We start from the raw sequence: 25,408 nt of genomic DNA, 5'->3' as shown, positions 1-25,408 counted from the left end.
TAGTTAATTTGTTAAACATTTTTATTTTTATTTAAATACCGTTTTATTGTTTTAGTATAAGTCGCGATCTTGGTAATTCTAATTCTTGGACATTTCGTGTCATATTATTGGTTATCCGACTTTGTACGCCAATACAGCCTCACAGAGATGCGTCTAAGGATTCCCCCTTGACTACTGAAAATATAAGAAGTAATGCTAATTTATTACATAAATTTTCGATATATTATGTATGACTTATTGTACTATCTATGGTGTATCTTAAAAAAGTGGTACAGTTAAACTCTACGTGTTGTCAGAACATGTAATGTAAATATGTAATATACTTTTATTTAATACACTACCGTTCATTTATGTTTGGTTTAAATCAATCGTCCCATGTATCTACGGCGTTAGTCACACTTCTATCTAGTTTTGTTTTATTTGTATTTCATATCCCTACATGCGTATTATCGGCAGATAAAGTTACAAATATAATAACTCTTCTGGTAAATTAGCTGGCAGATTATTTACATATATGAGAAAAAGAATAGGGCCGAGAATGGAACCTTGGGGAATACCGATAATAATATTCTCCATTTGCGCCACTGTATTGTCATTTAACGATACTACCAGTTTTCTATTATTTAAGTATGATTTCATTATTTTAGTAGCATATCTTCTAAACCCATGCTAATATAATCTATATAATCTATATAATCAAATAATCTGTCATGTTTTAAACAGTCAAATGATTTAGCAAGGTCACAATTAATGCTACTATATTTCATTGATTTATTTAACATATTTAAGTATTACTATCAGTTATATAGATCATATATAACACAAGATTTTCTAAAATACCATCTAGTGCCACTAGATGACGCTGTGTGAAATCTTCAGTCGGTTATTATTATACTGTACGTAACATCCCTACTTGGTACGACGTCATCGGCATGGGAAGCTTGTCTCATAAATTTCACATGAACAGCTGTATTCCGGTTTAAATGATGAGATATGGCAGTGAAATTACAGGGTACTGAGGATAGAGTCATAATACCTTATCTGTCAGGAACAACTGCGACAAAGGTTTACCACAGACGTCATATGTTTTGTGTTATCTATGGTTTTTACATTGATGGCACCAGTTATAATTTTCCATCACAAGGATCGCCATTGCTGTCATATAAAGACATTCTTTGGAAGGAATACATATAAATTCAAATGAGAGCTTTCTTATTAAAACTTTTATCAATCAAGTTTTAAGAAACTGTATGTTAGAACGGACATTAATATTTTTTTTTATTAATAACGGTACGGATGTCTCATAATATCTTTATTAGATATTAGCTGTGTCCATGGTTTTATCCGCTGTAAATTTCAAATTACAGCCTATGTGTTATTCTGTAAAGTTTTATCAAAATGCGTTCAGTATTTTTTCTGTGAAAGAGTAATGAACATCCGTCCATCCACCATACTTACAAACTTTTGCGTTTAATATTTTAGTAAGATTTACTGAATATTGATGTGCTAGTAATACTACCATATCTTTTGAGAACATTTTCATAAATATTTTTGTCATCAATAAAAATCAAACATGTTTTTATACGAAATTTTCATATCTATGCAAATAAATCTTCTCTCCGAACACAAATTTTTACAATAATACAGTTGACGTTGATAAATTTTTGCTCATGGTTTGCTCGAGGTCAGTGGCGATAAACAGTTATTTAGCAGAATTCAAATCAAAAATTTTCCGACAGCAATTGTCTATAAACCGCTTGTTTTGTAATATTCATACAGACAGAAGGTTGTATTATCAATTTTATGGTAAAATGTCTAGTTTGTTATATTAATTCAAATATTTTTTCTTGTTCATATTTCATAGCATCTTTTCAAAGTCGGAATATTTTATCCTAAACAAATATTTCTATATGACTTATTATTATTTACGTTTATTTTTTATTGATGCGTAATGTTCAACATAATTATTCATTAAATAACGGTTTCGTTAAAAGTTCAGAATCTCGAGGTAATATTTTATTAAATTTGTAACTTAATGGATTCACGAATGTTCTCGGAATTCGTTGTCAATAGACAGGGGAAATTACCAAACAAAATTTCGTTCTGGTTTTGTATTGGCGGTTTCCAATGATTTACGAAAATTGGCGAATAATTTAATGAATATATATATTCACTAGATGTTACTAGCGACTTCGTCTACTTTTTTTGATATAAAAGTTGCAATTAATCATGATTCGTATCATACATATGGACAGCCGCACTTGTTAATTTGTTATATTAAGTATGGATTGTATTTCTAACTGGTACGAGATGAATAATCTATATATTTAAGAAAAAACAAATATATGTAAATCTCAAAAGCGTTTGCGAGTCCTTTAAATTCAAATCAACTAACATCTTTATCAATTATTTGAAAATGTAGTGGTGCACTTAAAACTGTAAATTAGTTTCTATCAGGTTTATACACATTTGTGTTTTGTATTGGTGGACATTGAAACCTTTTCCGTATTTATTAAATATATTTTTAAAACCATTTTATTTTGTAGAGTTTCCTTTGCCTAAGTGTCGAGTAGAAAATATTTTTAAATGTCAAGGCGATCCTAGAAAAGACAAGAGATAATAATTCGCTGTCATAACGTCCACCGCCCGTGTTTGCTTTTAAAATTAACGAGGCAAAGGCACGTGGACACTTGTAGTGATGTCATTTTATCGTCAAGATGTTTGCCATTCCGTAATACCGGAATACAATGTATATATGGTATATGAAAGACATTTTTCTAATGTCAACATTGTAGTATGAAGACATTAGTGCTTTGTTACGGAGACATTTTTTTTCTACAATAATATCACATTTTTTCCATAGTTTTTTTAGGACTTCTTAGTCTTTACATACCTTAATTAAAATTCCTTTATCATGTATATACAATGTAATATAATGTCATTTGAATCCACTGTCATATTTTAACTTTAAAGCCAACACATAGCTATCTAAGTATGCGGCTTGATAGCAATAGGTGAGACAAATATATGGAGGCAGGCAAATTTGTTTAATTACAAATTCCGGTTGCTATGGAAAAATTGATCCAGTCAAGAATATATGTGTTATTTGTGAGAATTAGTGTCACTGGACCTGTAAAATTAATACTTAAGAAGCATTTATTATATAGTTAAATTATACGAAAATAAAGTAAAGACTAAGAATATACAAAATTTGTACTTTTGGAACGTTTTCCTTAGCAAGATTGTTTATGTATATAACAAAAGCAAAATTCCCTGAAAAATAAAACAATATTAAAAATGTATTTTGTAAAAAGTAGTTGCATTTATTTTTACTACCTACATACTTAGTATAGGCGGGGAAAAATGTTGGAGCAACTGATTTGATACGATGAACTTATGAATAACATTATCAGCAAACATCAAAGGTAAAATAAAAGGAAAGAGGGGAAGTGGAAGACCAAGATACACTGCTACATCAACAGGAAGAAGTAATGAAAATTATTGGTCTGATAGCAATGTACAATGTCATTTTGACCTCCACGCGTTTCCCCCTGGAAACTATTAGGGTTTTGTCATGATAAGGTAACTGACCTCATATCTTGTTCATCTATATAAGAATATACTAGAGAGAGATAGAAAAAATATTATACACATATTTTAAAACTGTATGCTGTAAAAATCTGACGACCTGTAAAAAAGGAAGATAATCGAGGTATAGGTTCTGGCGCTCTGAAAATAGTCAGATATGAATATATAGTGTACAGGGACTGCCGTTTACAAATAGTAATCTAGTTTCTGTTTGAAAATGGCCATATAAACGGGCACAGCCTATTGCAAACAATGATATACACATGTTTTTTTAACAAAAAATACAACATACTGTCACAATTTTTATCGCAGATGGGGTAGGCAGCAGCAATGTCAATTGTTAATATTGTGACAAACGTACCTCTTGAAATGCTTATAGGTCACTCGGCATATTTGAATCCAACGTGACAGGGTGAACTGGAGAGTCAGTAGTCAGAAATCGAAACTCAAAATTAATTTTTTGTGTTAGCCAGATTTGTACTCACGATCTCTTGCGTGTGATTCAGTGTAGTAATTTATTCTAGTAATCCACGATGTTCTCGATATTCTTTTCTATACTATAAATGTAATAACATTTAATGAATAATTGTTGCAACGGACAAGTCGTGGTAAAAAAAAACAACAGAACTAATGAGCATATGGCATAGACACCCTGATAAAAAAAATACATACAGAGATTATCTAGGTATACTTATGTATATTTCAAATAAATAAATTCGTTAGACAGCTTACTAATATATGTATATTATATTATTTCACTGATTTTGTGCGCTTTCATATGAATTTTATTCTCTATATAATGTTAATCAGCTTCTATTATCAAACAAAAGCAGAATATCTATGTAAATGAGCCCACAAATTTCAAACAAATCGATGTTTGAATTTATAACTTCTTTCTTCATCGAGTCAAATATTGAATCTACTGTCATTCTGTAATAAGATTGATTTTAGATTATCATAAATTTTGTCCAGTGAACCCAGTGTCAATGGTTTCTTAACTTTTGCTTCGTTGAGTCTTGGCTCCATCATTAAATAGCATACTGTATACCAGATCGCGATAGGTCAATTTGAAGTTCCTTCGGTACCTGTGGATTTTACATTACCAGTTGAGTTCCTTGCCAGTACTTCTAAACTGAAGTAGGGAACTGTTAGGATAGTGATAAAAATTATGACTTGTTTAAGAGCGGTCTCTTACAACCACTTAACTTTAGAAGTACCTACTGCCAAGCAACTCAACTGATGTTGGTATATATGGATATTTTTTTTACTTTGACATAATTTATCTTCCACGTTGTATGTTTATGTTTTAACATATCCGTTTCATCAACATATAATGATTTCGTTATAGATATCACATTTTATATATAATTCATATACCCTTTTTACAAGTCTACTCCATGACTTTTGTACCATCGGATTCAATAAATATAGTGTTAGCTTATTGTCTAAAGAATATTTATTCTCCTTATCGGACGGCGATAAATTCATCAAGTCAAAAATTATACTAATCGGTCCAGCCATTTTTAGGTCATAAAGTTTATAACTAATACAACTTTATATTTATATAGATTGTTATATTAATACAAGGAAAAAAACTATGTACCCCTTTTGGAAAAAAATATGCAAATCTTATTAATATTATTACCGCGAAAGTTTGTGAGTATGGATGGATGTTTGTTACTCTTTCACGCAAAAACTACTGAACGGATTTTGCTGAAACCTTTCTGTAATATATATATGCATCAGAATAACACATAGGCTATATATAATGTTTTAATTAATGCAATTTTATTAGTAATATTTAAAGTTACACTGTTATTCTTACAAAAACAAAAATAAAATATTTTTACAAAAGACATAATACACTACTATTATGCGTTACACACATACACATCTTTTTGACTCTAAATTATTAATAAGTATAAACTTTAAAATTAAATATATATTTACTCAAATTACGATCACTGTGTGAGTATTTATAATGATTTTGATTTTATGATAATATCAATACAGCAACCTGTTAACCGAGTGGAGGTTTCTTAGCGAATTTCCATAGGGCGTAACATTCTCTGCTTATATAGTCTCACACTCATTAATAATCATTTCTAAAATTAGATGTAGGTTACTGTGTTCGTAGTTAATATGCATAATTCAATATACGAGTGGGTTTTACTTGTTAACCTGTCACTTTGTATAAAAGATGTCATGTATACGTGAAACTTAATTCGTAGAACTTGAAGTTTTGCGAAAATATATTTTGGAATATTATATATAAGCGACGCACTACCTATGTATAATTTATTGTATATTTTTATGTTATGTTACATTTAATATATATATTTATTTAGTATATAAAATTCTCGTGTCACGCCTTTCGTGTTTAACTGTTTATACTCCTCGGAAACGGCTTCACCGATTTTGATGACATTTTATATGTATATTCAGTAGGTCTGAGAATAGGTTTATAACAAATTTTTGTACCCGTAAGTGTCAAGAGTGGCTCACCCCATTGCATTTTTTATACTTTAGGAATAAATCCATACAATATATTAGTATTGATTGATAGCTGTAATAAATAAATATCGGTATACTAATAAGCGTCTCTGTCTATCTGTATGTTTGTTACCTATTCACGTCTAAACGATTGAATGAATTTTTATGAAATTTGAAATTAAGGTAGTTTATCTAACGAGAACGGACACAAACTATCATTTATCTAAATAAAATAAGGAACGGGTTGAAACAGGGGGTGAACAGTTGTCCAATTACTTGCTGGTAATTTAGTATTTAATATAGACAATTTAGTTTGTTTTTAAAAAAAACTTTATTACGTTTACCTCAGTTTATAAACGAAAGGAAATTAGTTTTCAGATGATGTTAATTCCAGGTCAGCTGTTTGTGTTCTAGATAATAAACGTTGTTTAAGACATAGCTTAAAGCAAACCTTTCGTACTCATGACGTGTAAAAAATATACTCTGAAGAGTGCTCAGTAATCTGTATAAATACACATAATAAAACATTTTTTTTAAATGATAATATATTTTTTTCTTTCACATATTTTTACAAATAATTTATGAAGTCCCTGACTTCTGAGGTAGGTATAGAAAATACCTACGTTTCAGAAGTCTGAATAATCTAAGTGGGGACGAGATAGAGAATAATAATAATTAAAATTCATATTCTACTAAATACAAACGACTTTAAAAGCAGTAATTGGAAATGCAGCCAAACTCGCGGGTGACTACCAGTTGCATATTGAATTTTTAAAAGTTTTCCAGTTCTTCATTTGAATGGAAAAAAAGAAAAATTCTATAAAGGTAATACTCCGCAGCTACTGTGTAAGATAAATAAGTTTCCGGTCTAAAAACACCGGTTAGGTTAATTGAATTCAGAACACAAAATAAGTTTCTTTTGAATGTGTTATGATTTAAGGGAGCAATTTATGGACACAGAGTATACACCTTCGTTTATTATTATAATTTCATTTTATACTCGCTATGTCACCCTGGCTTGCCTGTATTTACAGCCAATATTACATATAGCTTCGTAGAAGGGAAAGTAATTATAAAATCGGATATGAGTTTTCTGAGTATATCTGAAATTCTCGGATATTCTCATACTGGTACATACTCCTACACGTATACAGGGATAGAATCCGCAGTAAAAGTAAATAACATGGAAATTCTAAAGGTAACTAATATACATGACATTGTCAGCCTTGTAGCAAATATATGTTTACTACAAGGCTCAAAAAACATGTCATTTCTACGAAACCAACGAAACGATAGTATTTTTTTTAGTATTCTACTAAATACGAAATACAATATTTTCTATTCAGGGTCATGTACAAATTTACTAAGTTCCAGTAATATGTAAAACCTTAATATTCAAAACCTTAAAGAAGAAATTATATAAATTACTGTTAGATCTACATCAAAATCCATTCCGTAGTTTAACATAGGCATCTCTCATCATATCTCATTATTTAATTTATGTATCATTAAGTCCTGAAATCCCTATCATTATTTACCTGGTAAATATAGTACATAGATATATACATGTTCAAAGAATTTAGGTATCTTACAGACTTAGAACAGTGAGAATCTGTTCTCAAAGAAAGACAGAAGAATTGGCAATTTCGATGTTGTTTAAAAAGCTTACTAATACATGAAAATGAGAAGTATAATAAATATATTCCAATATAACAGCGTCACTGCCCTCCGAAATATAAAAAAATATTTTACAGAACCACCGTAAAATAGGCTTTAAAATCTGCCACAAACTGTTTTCCAATTCATTGGTTGTATACACTCTAATAAATTGAATAATGTTATGTACGAGTACTATAAAACGGACAATGTAATAAATACGGGAGTTTTAATCGATATAAAATGTTGACGGTCATGTCCAGAAGTCTTAAATGAGAAAAATATTACTTTGATTTTTGACACAGATCCTTCATTTTTAGTTTGAATTTGGAAAATGCACGAATATGTTCACTTTATGATTTCTAATCTATCGTGTGGGATTGTAAACTGTCAGTAAATTATGTATTAATCAATTATGCATTAATTAAATTATGATTTAAATATTGATAGTTATTGGTTCATTTAACTAACTTAATTCATTCGTCGTCGTCTGATTTTTTGAGATAAGATAGTCTATGTCCATCTTCGTAATATAATCTATCTTCATAACTTTCAGCTTTCATTAACGTTCAGCCATTCAGTCGTGAAAGATAAAAAATAGACAGACAGACATACTTTTGCATTTATAATATTCAATATGAAGTTTACAACTAATGTTAATTTTGCTATTATAAGCTTTTTTATTAATAATGATATTAGCTTTTTAAATTGCCGATTATAAATTTATACTTGTACTTGAGGTTACAAATAACGCATATATACGTCGATAGGAGGTGTGGGATATTGCCAGCAAATAAAGATTATAGTTTAAGGGATGTACCCCTAAATAATAATTATGATCACTGCGTAAAAGAAACACTTTATTACGATTTGATTACTATAAAATCATACCTATAAAAATATTTTTTTAGTAATCGATAACTATTATGCCCACCTACATAATTCGTGATGACATATTATTGTTTATTATTACCACGCTCATTAATATGGAAGCATACGATTATAATATGTGTTCCTATGTACAAGGGGATGACGTCTTTCCTGCCAACTTATATACCATCAATGGATAAGGGATCTGATTTAAAGTCTGGCATGGACGATGCAACTAAAAAGCGCAGAAAACCACATATAATTAAATTAAAATGCGAGAATGCAATACACAAGGTTCTCTAATCTGGAAGACTGTGGAAGGTAGGGAGTGGAACCGGACTAACAGAATTGTCAATGATTATTTTCTGAATGTGGTTTCATTAAATAAAAAAAAAACTTTTAAATTATTAAAATCTTGCTATATTTATATGGAACTAAGTTTACTTAAAAACTATTTCCTTAAACAGCAGACCAAGGTCATATCTTCATGCCTTATCCAACAATAAAACAGTTTTATAAATCAGATTTTTAATGTTTTTGGGTGGAATCTGTCTGGATAAACTTTGTTTAGATGTATCGTCAATGTAGGCTTTAAACACATGCTCCCGCGATGTGGAATATTGTCACATATCCTTAATAATTATGAAAACAGGTCTAAATACGTACGTAATTTAAATATTGGAATATTAATAAGGAACTTTCAGTATAAAATCAGATCGGCCGCCATCAGAAGCACATTTAAAGTTAACTTGCTGTACCATAGGGATCTCTTTACTGTACCGTAATACATACAAAATCATGAAGGTATATAATATTTTTATCTGTGCGTTTGTCATCATTGCATCATTCGCGTCAGTTAATTCAATGGTGACCACATCAGCAAGATATTTCTGTGGAAGAAAATTATCAGAAGCTTTGGCTATGTTTTGTCCATTTGAGGATCACGCAAAACGTGGATTTGAGGGATTAAGTAACGATATCGATATGCATGACTGGCCCTGGTTGACATTGCCGAAGATAAGAGCTCTGGATGGTATAAGAGGCAAGAGACAAGGCGTGGCTTCAGAATGCTGCCTCAAGCCTTGCACACTACCTGAGTTGCTGAGTTACTGCTAGAAGATAAGACAGTGAAGCCTATTCTTATCCTGTTATAGCTAAATAAATATTGTAAATTAAAAATGATATGACCTTTGTCGTTTTTAATAGTTCAAATTTGATGTTGCTTACATGTCAGTCAGTTATATAGTTGATATGATGGCCCACAGGAAGAGATCTCAATAGAGATAAGGCATTGTAAGATTTCTTCTCGTTACTGCTCTTTTTTGTATAAAATCGGAAAAATAACAAATACGTAATTGTACAAATAGTGTTTAATAAATTGCTGGTGGTTTAATCAATGACAATAACGTTTTATTTCCGATGGAAGTGATTACTCACTCTTATCAGTCGACTTCAGCATCAGCATCATTATTTCATCCCGGAAGAATAAAAGCCAGTCAGTCAACTTGCCTATTTGCAATTATATCTATATTCCTTAGCTGATATTTTAGCAAATATTGTTATAAGAAAATAGTTTTCTGTCATATTTAGTACTTCAGTCAATGTAATGATGAAAAATATCAAAAGATATTTTTCAAAAATTGCTATGCTGCTTGCTAGCTTCAAATACACAATTAACACAATTTTCTGTCAAAATGTATTTAGTGAGATTTTTGGTATTTTAGCCAATCCAACAATGAAAAAGTATGCCGTCAATAGATTTTTTTAACCACTGTTATACCAACATTTTCTGTAGACATAGCATTAAATACACAAATTCTAACAAAAACACAACATTTAAAACGAACGAATACCAGCTCAAAGTTTGAAGAAAAATTTGAACTTTGTCGTCCTATCTCGGCTTTTGACGCAAAACAAAGCGTTCAAAGATCAAACGAGTGTTTGCTCTACTTGTGTATAAATATTGAGTGATTAATGTGGGCTTGTCAGTTATTTTACAAACATGTAACATTTGTAAAATATACCTGGCAGTTACACTTATATTTGCATCAATTTGAATACATGATTCTAATATTGATACGTCATCAAATTTGTATTCAAATATTTCAGCTACGACATTGTTGGCGAAAGGGAACTTTAAAAAAATTAAGAATATTGAATTATTTCAAAAAGTAGCAAATATAAATTTTAATTTTGAATATTAACGATTATAAAAATAATAAAATGTTTAAAATAACGCATACAACAGAGGTCAAAATATTACAATTATCATCTGTTATTGTAGTCTCTGGGTCGTTGTTTATAATATCCCCAAACTCCCGATAACTAACCTCAGGCGATTTAATTCTTGAAGCACTATTCGAGTAAACTTAAAACATCGTAAAATAATATTAGAAATTACCTACGACAACATAACTATGTTGTACATTTATCTACTTGAATTATATCGAGCAAAAGAACAAGATAATTAGGTTTATCAACAAAATGGGTCTAAAGTTTTCATGCTTGGTAATGTAAATATATCTTATTTCTATACCTTAAATTGGAGTATAATCCATCTTTTAAGTAAGAATAAAGTTATTTTTAATTACTTAGGAAAATGTATCACTGTTTTAAAAAATAATCATAATTATTAATAAGACATTTTATAGACACTTCGACCTTGTTATACGTTATTATACTATAATAGTAAACATTAACTTGTTTATTTATGTATTTCTACGACTTACAACTATTTTTACAGCTCTTAACTTAATACAATAGCGTGAGAAATATATTCTTTGTAATTACTTATATCGGGTAATAAACTATTTGGTTTGGTACAAATTACATACACCTAATCTTTATAAATGTTGTTTAATAAATGATTAAACGCCATACCACCGAACTCAATTAATTTTCGATTTTTTTTTTAATTTTTTTCGTTTATAATTACAATAACGCAAAATACTTAACAAATCTTTGGCTTATATAATTACATAAAATCCATTAAAAAATACAAAATACCGCGGCGGCAGATTCGTATTCATTTTTTTAACGCTCTAAAGCTATGCGCCATAGCTGGCTTTTACAGCTTCACCAGAAAATGATGCGACAAAGCAACGGAAGGACTTTTGGAGCGAGTGAAAATCAATTCTTGCCTGACGGATATGATTTTAATCTGCGGGCATCTATATCGGATGGAATCTCGGCTCACGCCGTCGTAATTCCGGTTCGTCTTCAATCATATTGCATCCAAATATATCCAGCGAAATGTAGCTATATCGCAAAACTTCGCAATCATATTTCATATGTGAATGTATCTGTAAAATATTGTCAATATTGTTGTATAAGTCCACAATACATTTTCAATAAATAACGTTCAATCAAGGCCGGGAACAATTCATCATAACTGCGAAAAGCTAATTCCTACATTCCCAAACCAGACAACAGCGATCAATCTTTGGGAAATGTTTCTATTGCGGTATACTTTAGAAACTATGCCTTTCAAATACAGCTATTGAGGCTAGACGGTATTAAACTGACTTTCAAACAAAACAAAAAGTTAGGCGGGGCGTATAGAATACGCATTTATTACTTAGTATTGAGTTTTTAATAACGTTTAATATTTCTTGATACTCGAAGAAGACATTGTGCCTGCCTCGATGATTAGCGGTTTAGTCTTACATCCGCTCGCAGGTTCGATTCCTCGCAAAGGTGCAAATATTTATAGTCATGAGTACAATTGTTTGTTATATATATTATGTATGTATGTACAAAAAAAAATTATGATATATTTGTATTGGGCGGACATTGAACCTGCTATCATTGAGAGGCAGCGCAGACTATTAAATCGCTACACTGACTGGATTATATTCTAATATACTTTTATTATCCTGTTTAGGATTTTATTAAATATATTCAGTGCATTTAGTCTTTAAAATATGAACGGGGCGGTAACAATTCAGTTAAGTTAAGATTTAATCGCAGCTCGGGCTTTCTAAACTGAATTTTAACGAGTAAATACCGCCATAAAGTATGGGTGTCGCTTAAACTTTCGTCAACTTTTGGGGTGAACAAACCGTTTATGGCCGATTACTAAGTGGCCATTATTTAAATCACATTTCGTGGTACGAGCTGTTTGGAGAGTGAGCACTTGTTTTAATATACCTAACTGCGACCGCAATAAATTTCACAAACGTATGTATCAGACATTTGCCTGTTTCAATAGCTGCCTATCATTACCTATGTAATGATATAATATATAGAACAAAGGACAACGGACAGACAGCGACAGCGACTTTGTATATATAACAAAGTCGCTGTCGTTGTCTGACCATCCCTATGTCTGCTTAAATCTTTAAAACGCAACGGATTTTGAAGCGGTTTTTTTAATAGATAGAGTGATTCAAGAGGAAGATTTATATGTATAATACATGTACACTCGTGCGAAGCTGGGATGAGTAAATGGTTAATAATAATAATTTTATTGCAAACTTAGGTTATTTTACATAGTTATGGTGTGAAAATACATTTAATCATATAGGTATAATTGTGTCACCTATGTAAACTAGTATAGAATCATACTGTATCTCAGGTGTCACATACCTTCCAAGGATGTATTATTTTCATTTTTCATTTTCATTTTTGTTGTTTATGTAATACAAATGTTAATAACATTTGTATTACATACAAACAACAAAAAAAAGATAATAAAAACATTATTTGCCGATTATCACACAATCCAATTTTTTTATAATATTTTATGTAGGTATATTTTGTATAGTATTTACAGTATAACATTTTCTGTTTCATCGTAAGTGAACTTTTGTAGCCAGGTTTTAATACACTTTTTACATTGTAATAACTTCGCTGGTTTCATGTCAAGACTTTTTATATTGAAATATTTTCTATTAGGTGAAAAATATTATGAAGTTAAAAGGTAATTTTCTTTTATTTTGCGTCGGTATTTACCGATTTTTTATAATATTCCGCTGAAATTATTATTTACTTCAAGGCCTACGCTGAAAATCATCACTGTAGTTTCGGCTACAGCAATATACTAAAGAGTGTCGTTTTAACAGTATATTGGTTTTGAATTGTTTTATTATATTAGTGTATGTATATGTACGTGTGTACATATATATGTATAAGCTGTCAATTTAATTAAATATATGCTATTATTAGAAATGCGACATATATTGACGACCTTTGGATATATGAGAAAAGTAGAAGGCGCATGAGTGGAATGAAAGAAATAATAATAATAGTAATATATCAAATATATAGGCATATTATAAATATATACGTAATCTACAATGATATAACGTAAATAAAAAAATATACTATATACACTCACTATGTAATTAAGATTAAGATAATTAAGATAGAGATAATTCGAAAAAGTAAAACCAGCAGAAAAAAAAAATTAAGTGAGATAGTGTGATTTTACAACGTCCTAAAAAATTGTTAGTGATTGCGCGTATGGACGATGGTGGTATTGATTTGATAGTGAATTCACAGAATGAGAATGATTAAGTTAATTATTTAGTATAGAAGGAGATAGTGTAATATTAGTGGTGTTGTTAAAACGAGGTGTGCAATAGATTAGACTGTCTGGTATGGTAGACGAAGTATGTTTGAATATTTGAAAAGAAATACACTCTGTATTGTCATCTTGTCTGCCTTCATGTAAATTATCTGTACTTATATTCAATATTTATTGCTATGATATATTATATATTTATTACTACGATATAATCTATATCATAGTAATAAATATATTTTTATATTATTTTATTTTGTTCAGAAATACATTTAGGTTTATCTGTTATTCTACGTTATTTACTTGTATACTACTAGTCACTCTGTAAATGTGAGAAGTTCGGAGATAACTTCCCTTACAGGTGTTGTTCATGTATATAGACGACTGTCATTTACCGTCACATGGACCGTCAACTTGTTCGGTACTCTAGTTACATAAAAAACAATGGTTATATTTAAAACATTTTAATCCTATGTGTAAAGACTGTTTAATGTTTTTATTAAACAATAGCAGGTCTTGCTTACTTTATTAATTTCTATTCTCATGCGGATTCCATTATAATTGGCTCCGTTCTTCTGTTTTATTAACCCTCGACTTTTCCAAGTCCCAAAAGGGTTGTTATGCGTTCTAATTATATTATTGCAATTCGATTTTATTTTGTTTGAACGCCGACTGAACTTAGTAATTATTTTTAGAATTGTTTAATTTAAATATTGTACTCAACATACTGTAATAATTTTTTTAATTGTTTTTTATAATTGTATTTATTATAATATCTAGTTTATATATAAACGAGATGTTTACCGTGATAATATTATTATTATTAAGACAGAATTATATTGGAATACCCTGGTACAATAGATAGCAACAGCGCAGTTCGTACATAAGTAAAAACAAGCGAGGTATATCGTGCCGTATTAAGGACTATATGAAACCTCTAAAGGATAATAACAAATACAAGTCTGCCATAGCGTAACACTTAATAGACTCGTGCCCGAATCACTTGATGGTATTTCAAGAGATAGAAATATTATCCATGTCTGTAACGTCCCTGGAATGGTGAAAGAAGAATTTGAAATATCAAAATTATAATAGCTAAGATGTTCAAGTGTGTTTTGTCTCCAAGGCTACAAAATCCGCGGTGTAAACAAACAATGTGAAAATAATGAATGTATATCTAATATGTATTTGTTACACGGCTCAAAATATCATGCCTACAAAACCAATGAACAATGGAAAATGCTTTTTACTGTTCTTTAAATATGATTTTAGATGAATGATGATTCCATTCTATTATTATTGTGACTATTGCTTTTTTCTAGTAGTAATGGTAGCTGTGTACGTAGAATAACTAAAATAGTGGGTAGACAGACTTGCCTGCTCGTAATAACTGTTCACATGCTCTGCTATCTCTAGTCGAGCGGTGACCAATAGGTATAATGTACTTGTATATCATAAAACAGTGTTAAAATATCGGCGGCTCTTAATAAAATTATTATAGTAATCATTTCATATATCCTAAAGAAGAACAAATCTTGGCCTGTCTAGAACTGTAGTAAGTTCTATACTAGAACGTGTATCTAAAGTTGCACTAGCAGGCTCCTACTAGATTTGGCTGGATAGGGAGAGAAACACGAGTGGTGAAGACTAGTATTGATGTATGTCACACAGACACACTATTGCTTTTGGTTATATATCTACATAATATTACTAGCTGACCCGCACATTCTAGGTTTACTTGTATTGTACTTGTACAGTCTGTGAATGCTATATATCGTATAGCCTTCGTCGATAAATGGGCTATCCAACACTAAAAGAAATTTCAAAATATTTTTTACCCCAAACTTCCAATCACACAAATATCATCTCTTTATAATATTAGGATAGTTTAAAATAATCCTAATCTATCATAATTATTCCAAACACAATTAAATCCAGCCGGTATGCTCATTATTTACCAGAATAAACAGATTTAAACTTAAAATGGCGAAACTTTGTGTAGTCCTGGTGTTTGTTGTATTATATTTAGGTACAAAATTACATTTTACACGCCATAAATCAAAAAGTTGTTACAGTTGGTAGTCAGATATTGTAATATAATTATTAGGTATTGATATACTTAAAATGGTAGCTGAGAGCTTTGTGACTCAGTAGTTTACATGTGGACTTGAATGGAAAACTCATCAATATGTATTTGGCCAATACCAAACCTTTTGTGTCAATTTATATATGTATTTTTGAATGACTCTCTAGTGATAGAAACACCAATGACAAATCAAATTAGTTCGAAAGGTTTGTTACTTTTTCGCATGATTAAACATCCGCATGGTCCCCGGTACTAATATGGGATCAAAAAAAAACATACGAAGATACAAGTAAGTAAGTTAGTAATATATATAACATCGAAAAGCCACTAAAAAATTATGAAACAGTGTGAGGTTTTCCCCAAGCCTTTACTTCCGATAGTTGCAGGTTCGATTCCTCGCACAGCTGTATTCATGAGTATGATGGTCTGAATGTTGTCTTTGTATGTGTTCACAAAAAATATGTGTATATATTTATATTACTTTTATAGTACACATAATACAAGCTAAGCTTCTCTTAGAAATATATTTTGTTTAAAAAAAGTGTCTCCATCACGGGAGAGTTAGTCTGAAATATAAATTGTCACATAAGGTTTATCAGTGTCGGCCAGATTTCAACTCACGATCTTTGGTTAGAGGTCGGAATGATGAATCAATAGGCCACAGCGCTCTCTATTTATGTTGCTATTTTTTATTTATTAATTTATGCAATTCACCTAAGTAAACATTGCTTATTTGTAGTATCAGAAGATTTTCCACCCGAATGGCGGTAAGGTCAGTCTTCGTCTGGTTATTTGCTCTCGAATTTAGTTCGACAGTCAACTTGACCTCTTACATTTATTTAGATTAATAGTTTTAATCAATTTAGGTAGACATCGTGACCTAGTGGTTTATTACAGCGCTTTAGAACCTGAGTTTGAAACTGATCGATAACAAAAATGGTTTTTTAATCAGTCAGTCATTTATATTTCTGAGTTTTTAGTGAAAGAAACAAATAATAAAGAAACTTATATTTATTCAGTTTTTATAAATAATTAATCAACCGCTCATTAGGAAAGCTGGCCCATTACAACAAGAACGAGAAAGAAACTTGAGTGGTGCTGTTTTAAACAATTTATTGTAATTTTACATTTTAAGTAGAAATGTGTGAATAAAATCTATTATCTAGCTCTAATTTATTAGAATAAAAAAAGCAACGACAAATTAAAATAATTTAATAGATATGCTACGTCAGTTATTTTTTCATTACTATCCCCAGACAACGTTCGCCCTGCCCTTTTTAATTCGTTTATTTATTACTAGCTACTCGCCCCGACTTCGCACGGGTATACATGTTTATATATATAAACCTTCCTCTTGAGTCACTCTTTCTATTACAAAAACCGCTTCAAAATCCGTTGCGTAGTTGTAAACATTTAAGCATACTACTATCGCTGTCCGTCCCTATGGACAGACAGCGATAGCGACATTGTTTTATACTATGTAATGATTTTCATTTTGAGATATTGCGCATCTCGTCTCATTAATAATTGCAATAAAATTAAAATAAAAATAAAAAGTCAAAATTAATGTTAAATTAAAAATGAAAAAAAATATCACAAGTGTTGAGTTCAACATCTTGTGAACATTATAATATAGTAGCTGAAGCTAGCAATCGTGATAAGATACATTTTTATTAATATACTTCTATTATATATTCTGAACAGTCAAAAGATAAATTTTATAGATAACTTGTAGGTACCAGACTCCATTGCTACAGAAGAAACATCGATTGCCAGATGCTGTGCAAGCCCACAAAAGATATCGTTTGAAAGTTCAGAGGTATTTTGCGATAAAGTACAAATGACATATTCTACCCTTTGACATTTGCCGTTTGTCTTTGCTGTAAGCTTGAAATATTGTAGAATTACAAAAATGTTCTTTCAAATATGTTTCCCGGCACAACAAGTGAATTGTCAAAAGATTTAATTTTGCTATAAAGGTTACGAACCTTTGCGGCAATGTCCGTGTAATTTTGTTATATTACAATAGGATAAAAGCACTCAAAATACATATAACAAACTAATATTGATTATATATTAATTAGAAAGATATATAGTTTCGATATATTGTCTTTACTTACTGAGGTACTAAGTTAGTCTACGGAATATAATTTGAACATTTAGGCTATTTATTTAATTAGGATGCCAAGAAATGACAGGTATTAGGAAATAAAATTTAAAAATAATGAACGACTTTTAAAAACTTACTAAGAACTTACATTTAAAATAAATTTAAAGAAAAATTGAATATTTCATTTTGTTTAAAAGAAGTGTTTATCTTCGCGTATAATCTTATTTTAGTCTTTAGTTTTAGAATATATTGTTTTTGTATATATTTAAAATAAAATATTTAAATTTAAAATCATCTTTTAATCTTAGATAAAAATACTACGTCAATTATATACATATTTTCTATACTTAATACGTATTTTTTCTGACAATAAATATAAAAATATATGTAAATATAAAATGAACTCATTCAAATTTCATAAAACATAATAATGTGATAATATTAACGTGGCAAACTTCTTATTTGCGCCTTTCCCTCTATATTCAATGATCTTGTTAGTTGTTACGAATTATTACCCACGCTTTAATATTAATAGGTTTTTTTAATTATATAATGACACAATGACAAACAAAAGTACGAAGCACCGAGAATGCCATTGCTATAGAGGGAGGCCATCCGTGTCCACTTCACACTGATGATGCTTCAGGTTTCTTGTGCATTCGACAAACCATTCAAATGATGTTGTTTACAGCTGCGTGGCCACCGGAAGGCTTGGAGGGCCAGTCGGCGGTGCGCGGCAGCACAGTGGACTACGCGGCGGCCCTGCTTCTAGCAGCGATGGCCGCGGTCCTTCTGGCCGCTGTCGGTTACCAGTGTGCCGCCACGTGGCGTTGGATTATGGGCAGGTGAATATATAATAGAAATCATTTATTAATCTACCGCTCATTAGGAAAGCTTTGTCATCATATAGACAGGACATTGAGGTATTATGTACCACTAGATGACTGACCTAATGATAACTAGCGGAATTTTAGTAATGTAGATAGTAGTCTTTGCTTGCATTATACCATGTCAGTTCGACCTCTACGCGGTCCCTCCTGAAAACCATCAAAATAGTGGTAAATTCGCCACGATGGGCAAAATTACTTAATTTCATATCTATGCTATCATCTTTCTGGTGTACAGCTAACGTAAACCACTAGCGCAGGCGGGTGCACCATTCCATTATCATACATAAAAAACACACCCCTTCCCATATTTTTTTTTTTGAGATAAACGCTAGCTTTTGTGTATCCTCGTAATACAGTCTATCTTCATATTTGATTCAGATCCATTCAGTCGTTAAATCTTAAAAGGTAACAAGCAGACAGACGCAGTTTCGAATTTATAATATTAGTGTGGATAGAATGCTTTTCGTATATTAAGTATGTAAATCAAATGGCACCTTACCAAACCAGCTTGATAAAATGTCATCGCACTAGTGTGATGATATGATGTCACAATGATTAATTAGTTGTCATAGAGGGTGAATAACAAGAGAAACAACAATACAAGTAACTTTTGTACAACTGTATTGTTTTTATATTAATTTATTCTTACAGTGATGTTTTTTGTATTCCCTCTTTCTTTTTCTGCTTATATTATTGGAAGAATATCTTGATATTGATATAGAAATAACTTGTTAGAAAACTAAAATGGTTGATAGACTTCTCAAAGATTGCTGGTTGAAATTACAGAAAACCGCCACATAATCATCTCAAGCTACTAAAATTAGTAATATAAACGAGCAAAAAATTTAAATAACTATAATAAAAACTACACATATTTACATTATGTAGTTCAAAAATTTACTTATATTTTAAAATATAAGTAAAATATTTGATAACACTACCACGTTGCAGTGTAGTTACCGCAATTGATTAAGATAAGAGCAATAAGTGTCTAATCTAGTGTTTTAGTATATAATATCTCAATATTGCAAATGTGGTTAGATTTTTTTGTGAATAGATAGTTGATTATAGAAAAACATTGAGTATACAATACGGTTTTGATTTCATAATTTTTCGTATAATTGCTTCACAATTGGCAATCGAATTTGAAGTCTCATCATCATAATTTTGTTCATAAGAAATCATTAATATATCTCTTATTCAAATTGGTTCACTTCCTTCTAATTTCCTATACAAGATTTTACAAATTGTCTATTGAACTGAAATAAGAATATGCGTTAAAGTTAACAATATTTCTTTAACAGAGACATTCATACTTAATATTACAAAATCGAAATAATGTCTGTCTGTCTGTTCGTTGAATGAAAATTAATACAATTTAATGTGTAGATTGTATCACAAGGAAGTACATAGATTATCATTTATTAAAAAAAAAGGAAGACGGAAATCGCGGTTAAAGTTTAGTTTCACATATGTTGGTTTCTGTCTCATTGAATTAATTGAATTACAACAGTATGCTTAACGAAATGTGGGCCAATTTGAATATTACATTTACCTTAATAATAAGGGTCTATACAGACGAGGGATAACAATTTTCGTGTACTTATTATTCTGTGAAATACTCGTATAATACCTTACAACATATATACCGTAAGTCCCTAGGAAACAGAATGCGGGATCTTGTCCAAAGCGAATAATAGATTCTGCGTAGATCCTAACAGCCGATATTCAACAATGCTACACAACATTGCATTATTCAAACATGATGCAGTCTATTGTATTATTATATCATATTAGATGATTTTGACTATAATGGAAATCATCTAATATTGGATGTGTTATGCTAAAATTATATTATTAGCAACATCTTTGAGTTTGAGCAACGGCGCGTTAACGGCCGTTTCAAAATAGTATCGATTTGGAAATATCAATGCTGGGGGGTGATTCTACAATGTGGATGTACGTGGCAAAATGTTTCTTGGAAAAATGCACGGTGGACGATCACCATTCATCCAGATGATAAGTATGGGTATTTTAGTTTCTGGAGGGCAGTGTGATGGTGAAATTCAGCAGCTGGTATTAATCCGAACAATTCCTCATAATACTTTTCGTGATATATGCAGTAGAATATGCACAAAGATAGGCTTAGAGATGCGATAATCTTTTTTTTAATAGCGTTTACTACGTATTAATAATATAGTTAATCGGGTCTTAATAATTATTATGGTAAATAATGTACTTACGTCCCTATTTTTATTCTTTTTTGACTTCTCGACTTGGTCCAAGTTGAAGGAGTTGGACCAAGTCGAAAAGTCAAAAAAGAAAAGAATGAATAAAAAACTGGCCGTGGACAGACGAAAATATCTTATTTACAATAAAATGATTCGTGTAAAGATCTGACAATTAATAATTAGTACAAAGATCTGTTGTCTGAGATACAGACTTGGCATAGTTTCAGTACTGCACTATATTTGGTGTTAAATAATTTTTAAGAACTGCTTGCATTATATATATCTACTGCGTATAGAAACTTAGTGAAATCCATTTTTTGTAATTGTTTTTGCATAAACTTATTATCATTATAAAGATCTCTTGACTTTTCCTTCTTACCTGCTCTCTTTCTTTATAGGACTAGACGCGAGTCAGAAGATAGTAATTGCGACTCCTTATCTCGTCAAGCAGCCATTCGCATCAGCCACTCCTTGCCAGATTTACAGACTGAACCATTGAAGCAGGAATATGTCCAGGAGCACAAAGATCAAGGAAAAAAGGTATGTTATCTTTAATTGTTTAGTTTTAGCCGGCAATTTGTAGATTTCTTAACCTTTTTTGGACCTTTATTTGCTTCTTTATTTAATTACGGTGTTTAAACAATGTATATTTGGAGCAATGACAAAATCTGTCTGATATTTAATTTACTTTATTGGAATCAAAATTTTTAGGCTTTTTATTATCAATTTTAATTGATGCGCTAAATTCCTCCGTCATCTTTAATAGAAATCATAGTAGACATTTTATAATATCGATAAGGCTATAGCATATCCACGAAAAATGTTGATACAGGCCCATTAATACCTCAAGTACCGCATTTGATTCAGCAAAAGCTGAGAAAATTTAAGTCTACTTTACCTGAATTTATCTGCGTTCCAATTTGTTTGCGATCATTCAATATTTTGCCAACGAAGAATCTTCAGTAATAATATTCTTCAAAGCGTATTTACAAAACCTTGAGTTAACCATTTCTTGGAACATCTTTTGTTTATTATTTTATAGCGTGGTACAGTGAAAACCAATCTCTCGGTACGGGGAATCAACTTACCAACTTCATAAATCTCCCTTGAAACAATAAGGGTTACGTCAACTTAATCCCATTTCTATACGGGTTTGAAGCTATGAATCTGTATTTAAGCAATATACTTGTCTAGAGATTTATTTATACACATTCATAAACAGTACCTTTTTTATCTTAATTTTTTATACCAACTGCGGTAGGGTTAGGTATATAATGTCAGATTTTCGAGTTAGTGTTATATTCACGAATTGAAAATTAGGCGTAGAACCCAAAAGGAAAAGAAGATAAAATGAAACCTGTAATCGTGAGACTTTCATCATGACTCAAACCCTCACCTTTAAAGCTTCACTTCTTACAACAATGGCACTTGGTATCGATACGGAAGAAATATATATATATATATATCCATATGTAGATAGATTTTATATAACATTATACAAGCTCAGGTAATATAGGGATAACAACAGAATGCTTTCAATGTGTATATGGATTGTCAAACATCCATAACACTTTGTGGATGGAAAACAATTCTTCAGTTTCGGCGGTCACCTTGTTTTTACTACGAATCACGTGGGTCATGTTAATATAATGCTTGGATGTTGTTTTAGATAAGCTTTTATAGAGTACTAGTTGTGCCCACGGTTTAACCCGCGGAAAATATATAGCCTATATGTTGTTCTGATGTATAAGCTAAATTACTGTAAAGTTTCATCAATATTCGCTTAGTAGTTTTTGCGTGAAAGAGTAACAAACTTTCGCGTTTATAATATTAATGAGATGAATATCCTGATCTGATTTTTCTTTTTATTTTGCCATTGCAATTACAAAGAACAAAAAAATCAGTAGTAGTATATTCATTTATTTTCATTTGTTTTTATTTCAATTGTATAGAATGCTCTAGAGATGGGCGCAAATAACTGCAGCACAGTTTTCATAAACTAATGTAGTTGTTTACGTTTAACATGTTATTGATATAATTTTGTTTTTTGTTTAAATAAATTTTTTAATTCTTTAATTTTTCTAGTACGGTACTATATATTGTACTCATGTGCTTGATGTTTTCCAATACCTATTCTAGTAGAGGTATGACCTTCCCAATTAATGACCAAAATCTGACTGTCAACATGTCCACACCCACATTGTGACACGTGTATTGAACTTCCGCAAAATAACACCCGGTTCAATAAAATGTATTTGATAGAATAACATACAGGTGAGTCGTTAACATTATGTTATTGTTTATGACTTCCACGAAACGTATTCCATTTGTAGGGTTGGCAACGATAAAATATTTAGCCTCGTATGAAGAAGTCAAAGAGATATTACTTCAATTTAGCTCATTAATTCCGTATATCATCGCATTTTAAATTGTTTCCATGAGTCAAAATCTCATAAAAACTTGTACGGAAGGAAATGTTCTCGTATCGAAGTCCAAAGATCGTAGATATAAGGGGATCCTCATTGTCAACCCTGTTTACGCTCGATATGTATTTAAATATCACAGAAAGAAAAATAAATATTGTTCAAAGCTAAGGGAGTGTTTCTATATTCTCATGTTAGAATTAGCATGGTTTTTTTTACAATAGATAATCCTGAATTATGTTATAAACGCGAAAGTTTGTCAGTATGGATGGATGTTTGTTTACCCTTTCATGCAAAAACTACGGAATGGATTTTGATGAAATTTTACATTAACATAGCTTATACATCAGAATAACATATAGGCTATAAATTTCATGCGGGTGAAACTGCTACAACTAGTATGAAATAAACATAATTACATGGCTGTGTATTGTCAAGTTCATTACAGAAGGCTTTTGATAAAATGTTTTAGCAAAAAAACTTTTTTAACGGCTTTGGCAGCATGAATAAAAAGTATCGAATACCTCATTATATACGATATGGTTTATGTGTGTATCAAATTCCATCTAAATCCGCGTAAACATCGAAGTTTTCTCTTCAACAAGATTACTAATATTAGGTAATGTTAGAAAAGTAAACAACTTTGACAGAAAGTCCGCCGTCTGGCTATCAAAGTCAATATCAATATAATTAATTCATATGAGGACTTTTGTAGATATTTTTAGGTTTATCGATTCGTTCATTATTAGGTATATTATAGCGCCATCATTATGTTTTCCGCTTATATATGTTTAACCTTCACGAAAGTAAACAAAATAAATATCGAATAGAAAAAAATACTGAGGACAGTAAATTACGGCCTCGGTGGTCTAGCGATTTAGCGAACTGTCTAACTTCTGTATGTATGTATTTACAAAAAAAAATGTATGTATTTGTATCAGTTGCCTAGTATCCATAACACAAGCTTTAGCTTAACTTGGGTCTAGATGGCACTGTGCGAGATCATTATAATAATAATAATAATTATTTTGCCAAGCAGAAACCCTGCTTATACGTTGTTGTTGTAGCCCACAGATACTTAAAAGAAATATCTCTATATTTGGAAAGTATACACTTTATCCTGAGGAGATAAAAACCATCGCCCCTAAGAATATCCTCCAATTCTTGTTCCTCATGGTTCTAGGTAGCGAACTTTGTAAAAGAGCGAATACAATAGATCCATACAGGTCTGACAATAGCCCAAATACCTCAATAAAAAAATAGGATATTTTCTACAAAGTCTGTTCTAGTAAAAAAACGATACATATTAACACATTTTAGAAACAGTTAAATAATAATGTGGTGTTTTAGATAGAATGGATGTTATATAGCCAATTCATCAAACCTTTTTACTTAAAACATTTTACTTGTAAATATTTGAGGTGAGGTAAGAGTACAAAGGAATCGTGTCACCTTATTTATTTTATTTTTAGCCGTTTTCTCCCTAACGTGCTTGTATTTTCAACAGAGGTGAGCTTGGTTGAATATTTTATTTTTT

The 25,408-nt window shown here is 30.7% G+C and overlaps 1 protein-coding gene across 1 annotated transcript in view; it reads left to right on the top strand.

The window, feature by feature from the left end:
• Positions 1–25,408, top strand: part of LOC131842220 (synaptotagmin-10-like) — a 99,089-nt gene that overhangs the window by 29,246 nt on the left and 44,435 nt on the right. Inside the window, exons 2-3 of the mRNA XM_059190755.1 lie at positions 19,019–19,172; positions 21,847–21,988. Coding sequence (XP_059046738.1) covers positions 19,019–19,172; positions 21,847–21,988 — 296 coding nt within the window. The remainder of the gene's footprint in view (positions 1–19,018; positions 19,173–21,846; positions 21,989–25,408) is intronic.

The sequence above is a fragment of the Achroia grisella genome, unplaced genomic scaffold (genome assembly GCF_030625045.1).
Source record: "Achroia grisella isolate CSIRO2021 unplaced genomic scaffold, CSIRO_AGI_Agris_v1 utg215, whole genome shotgun sequence".
Taxonomy (NCBI): Eukaryota; Metazoa; Arthropoda; class Insecta; order Lepidoptera; family Pyralidae; genus Achroia; species Achroia grisella.
Note: the sequence above shows the minus strand (reverse complement) of the source record. Positions and strands in the feature narration are given on the sequence as shown.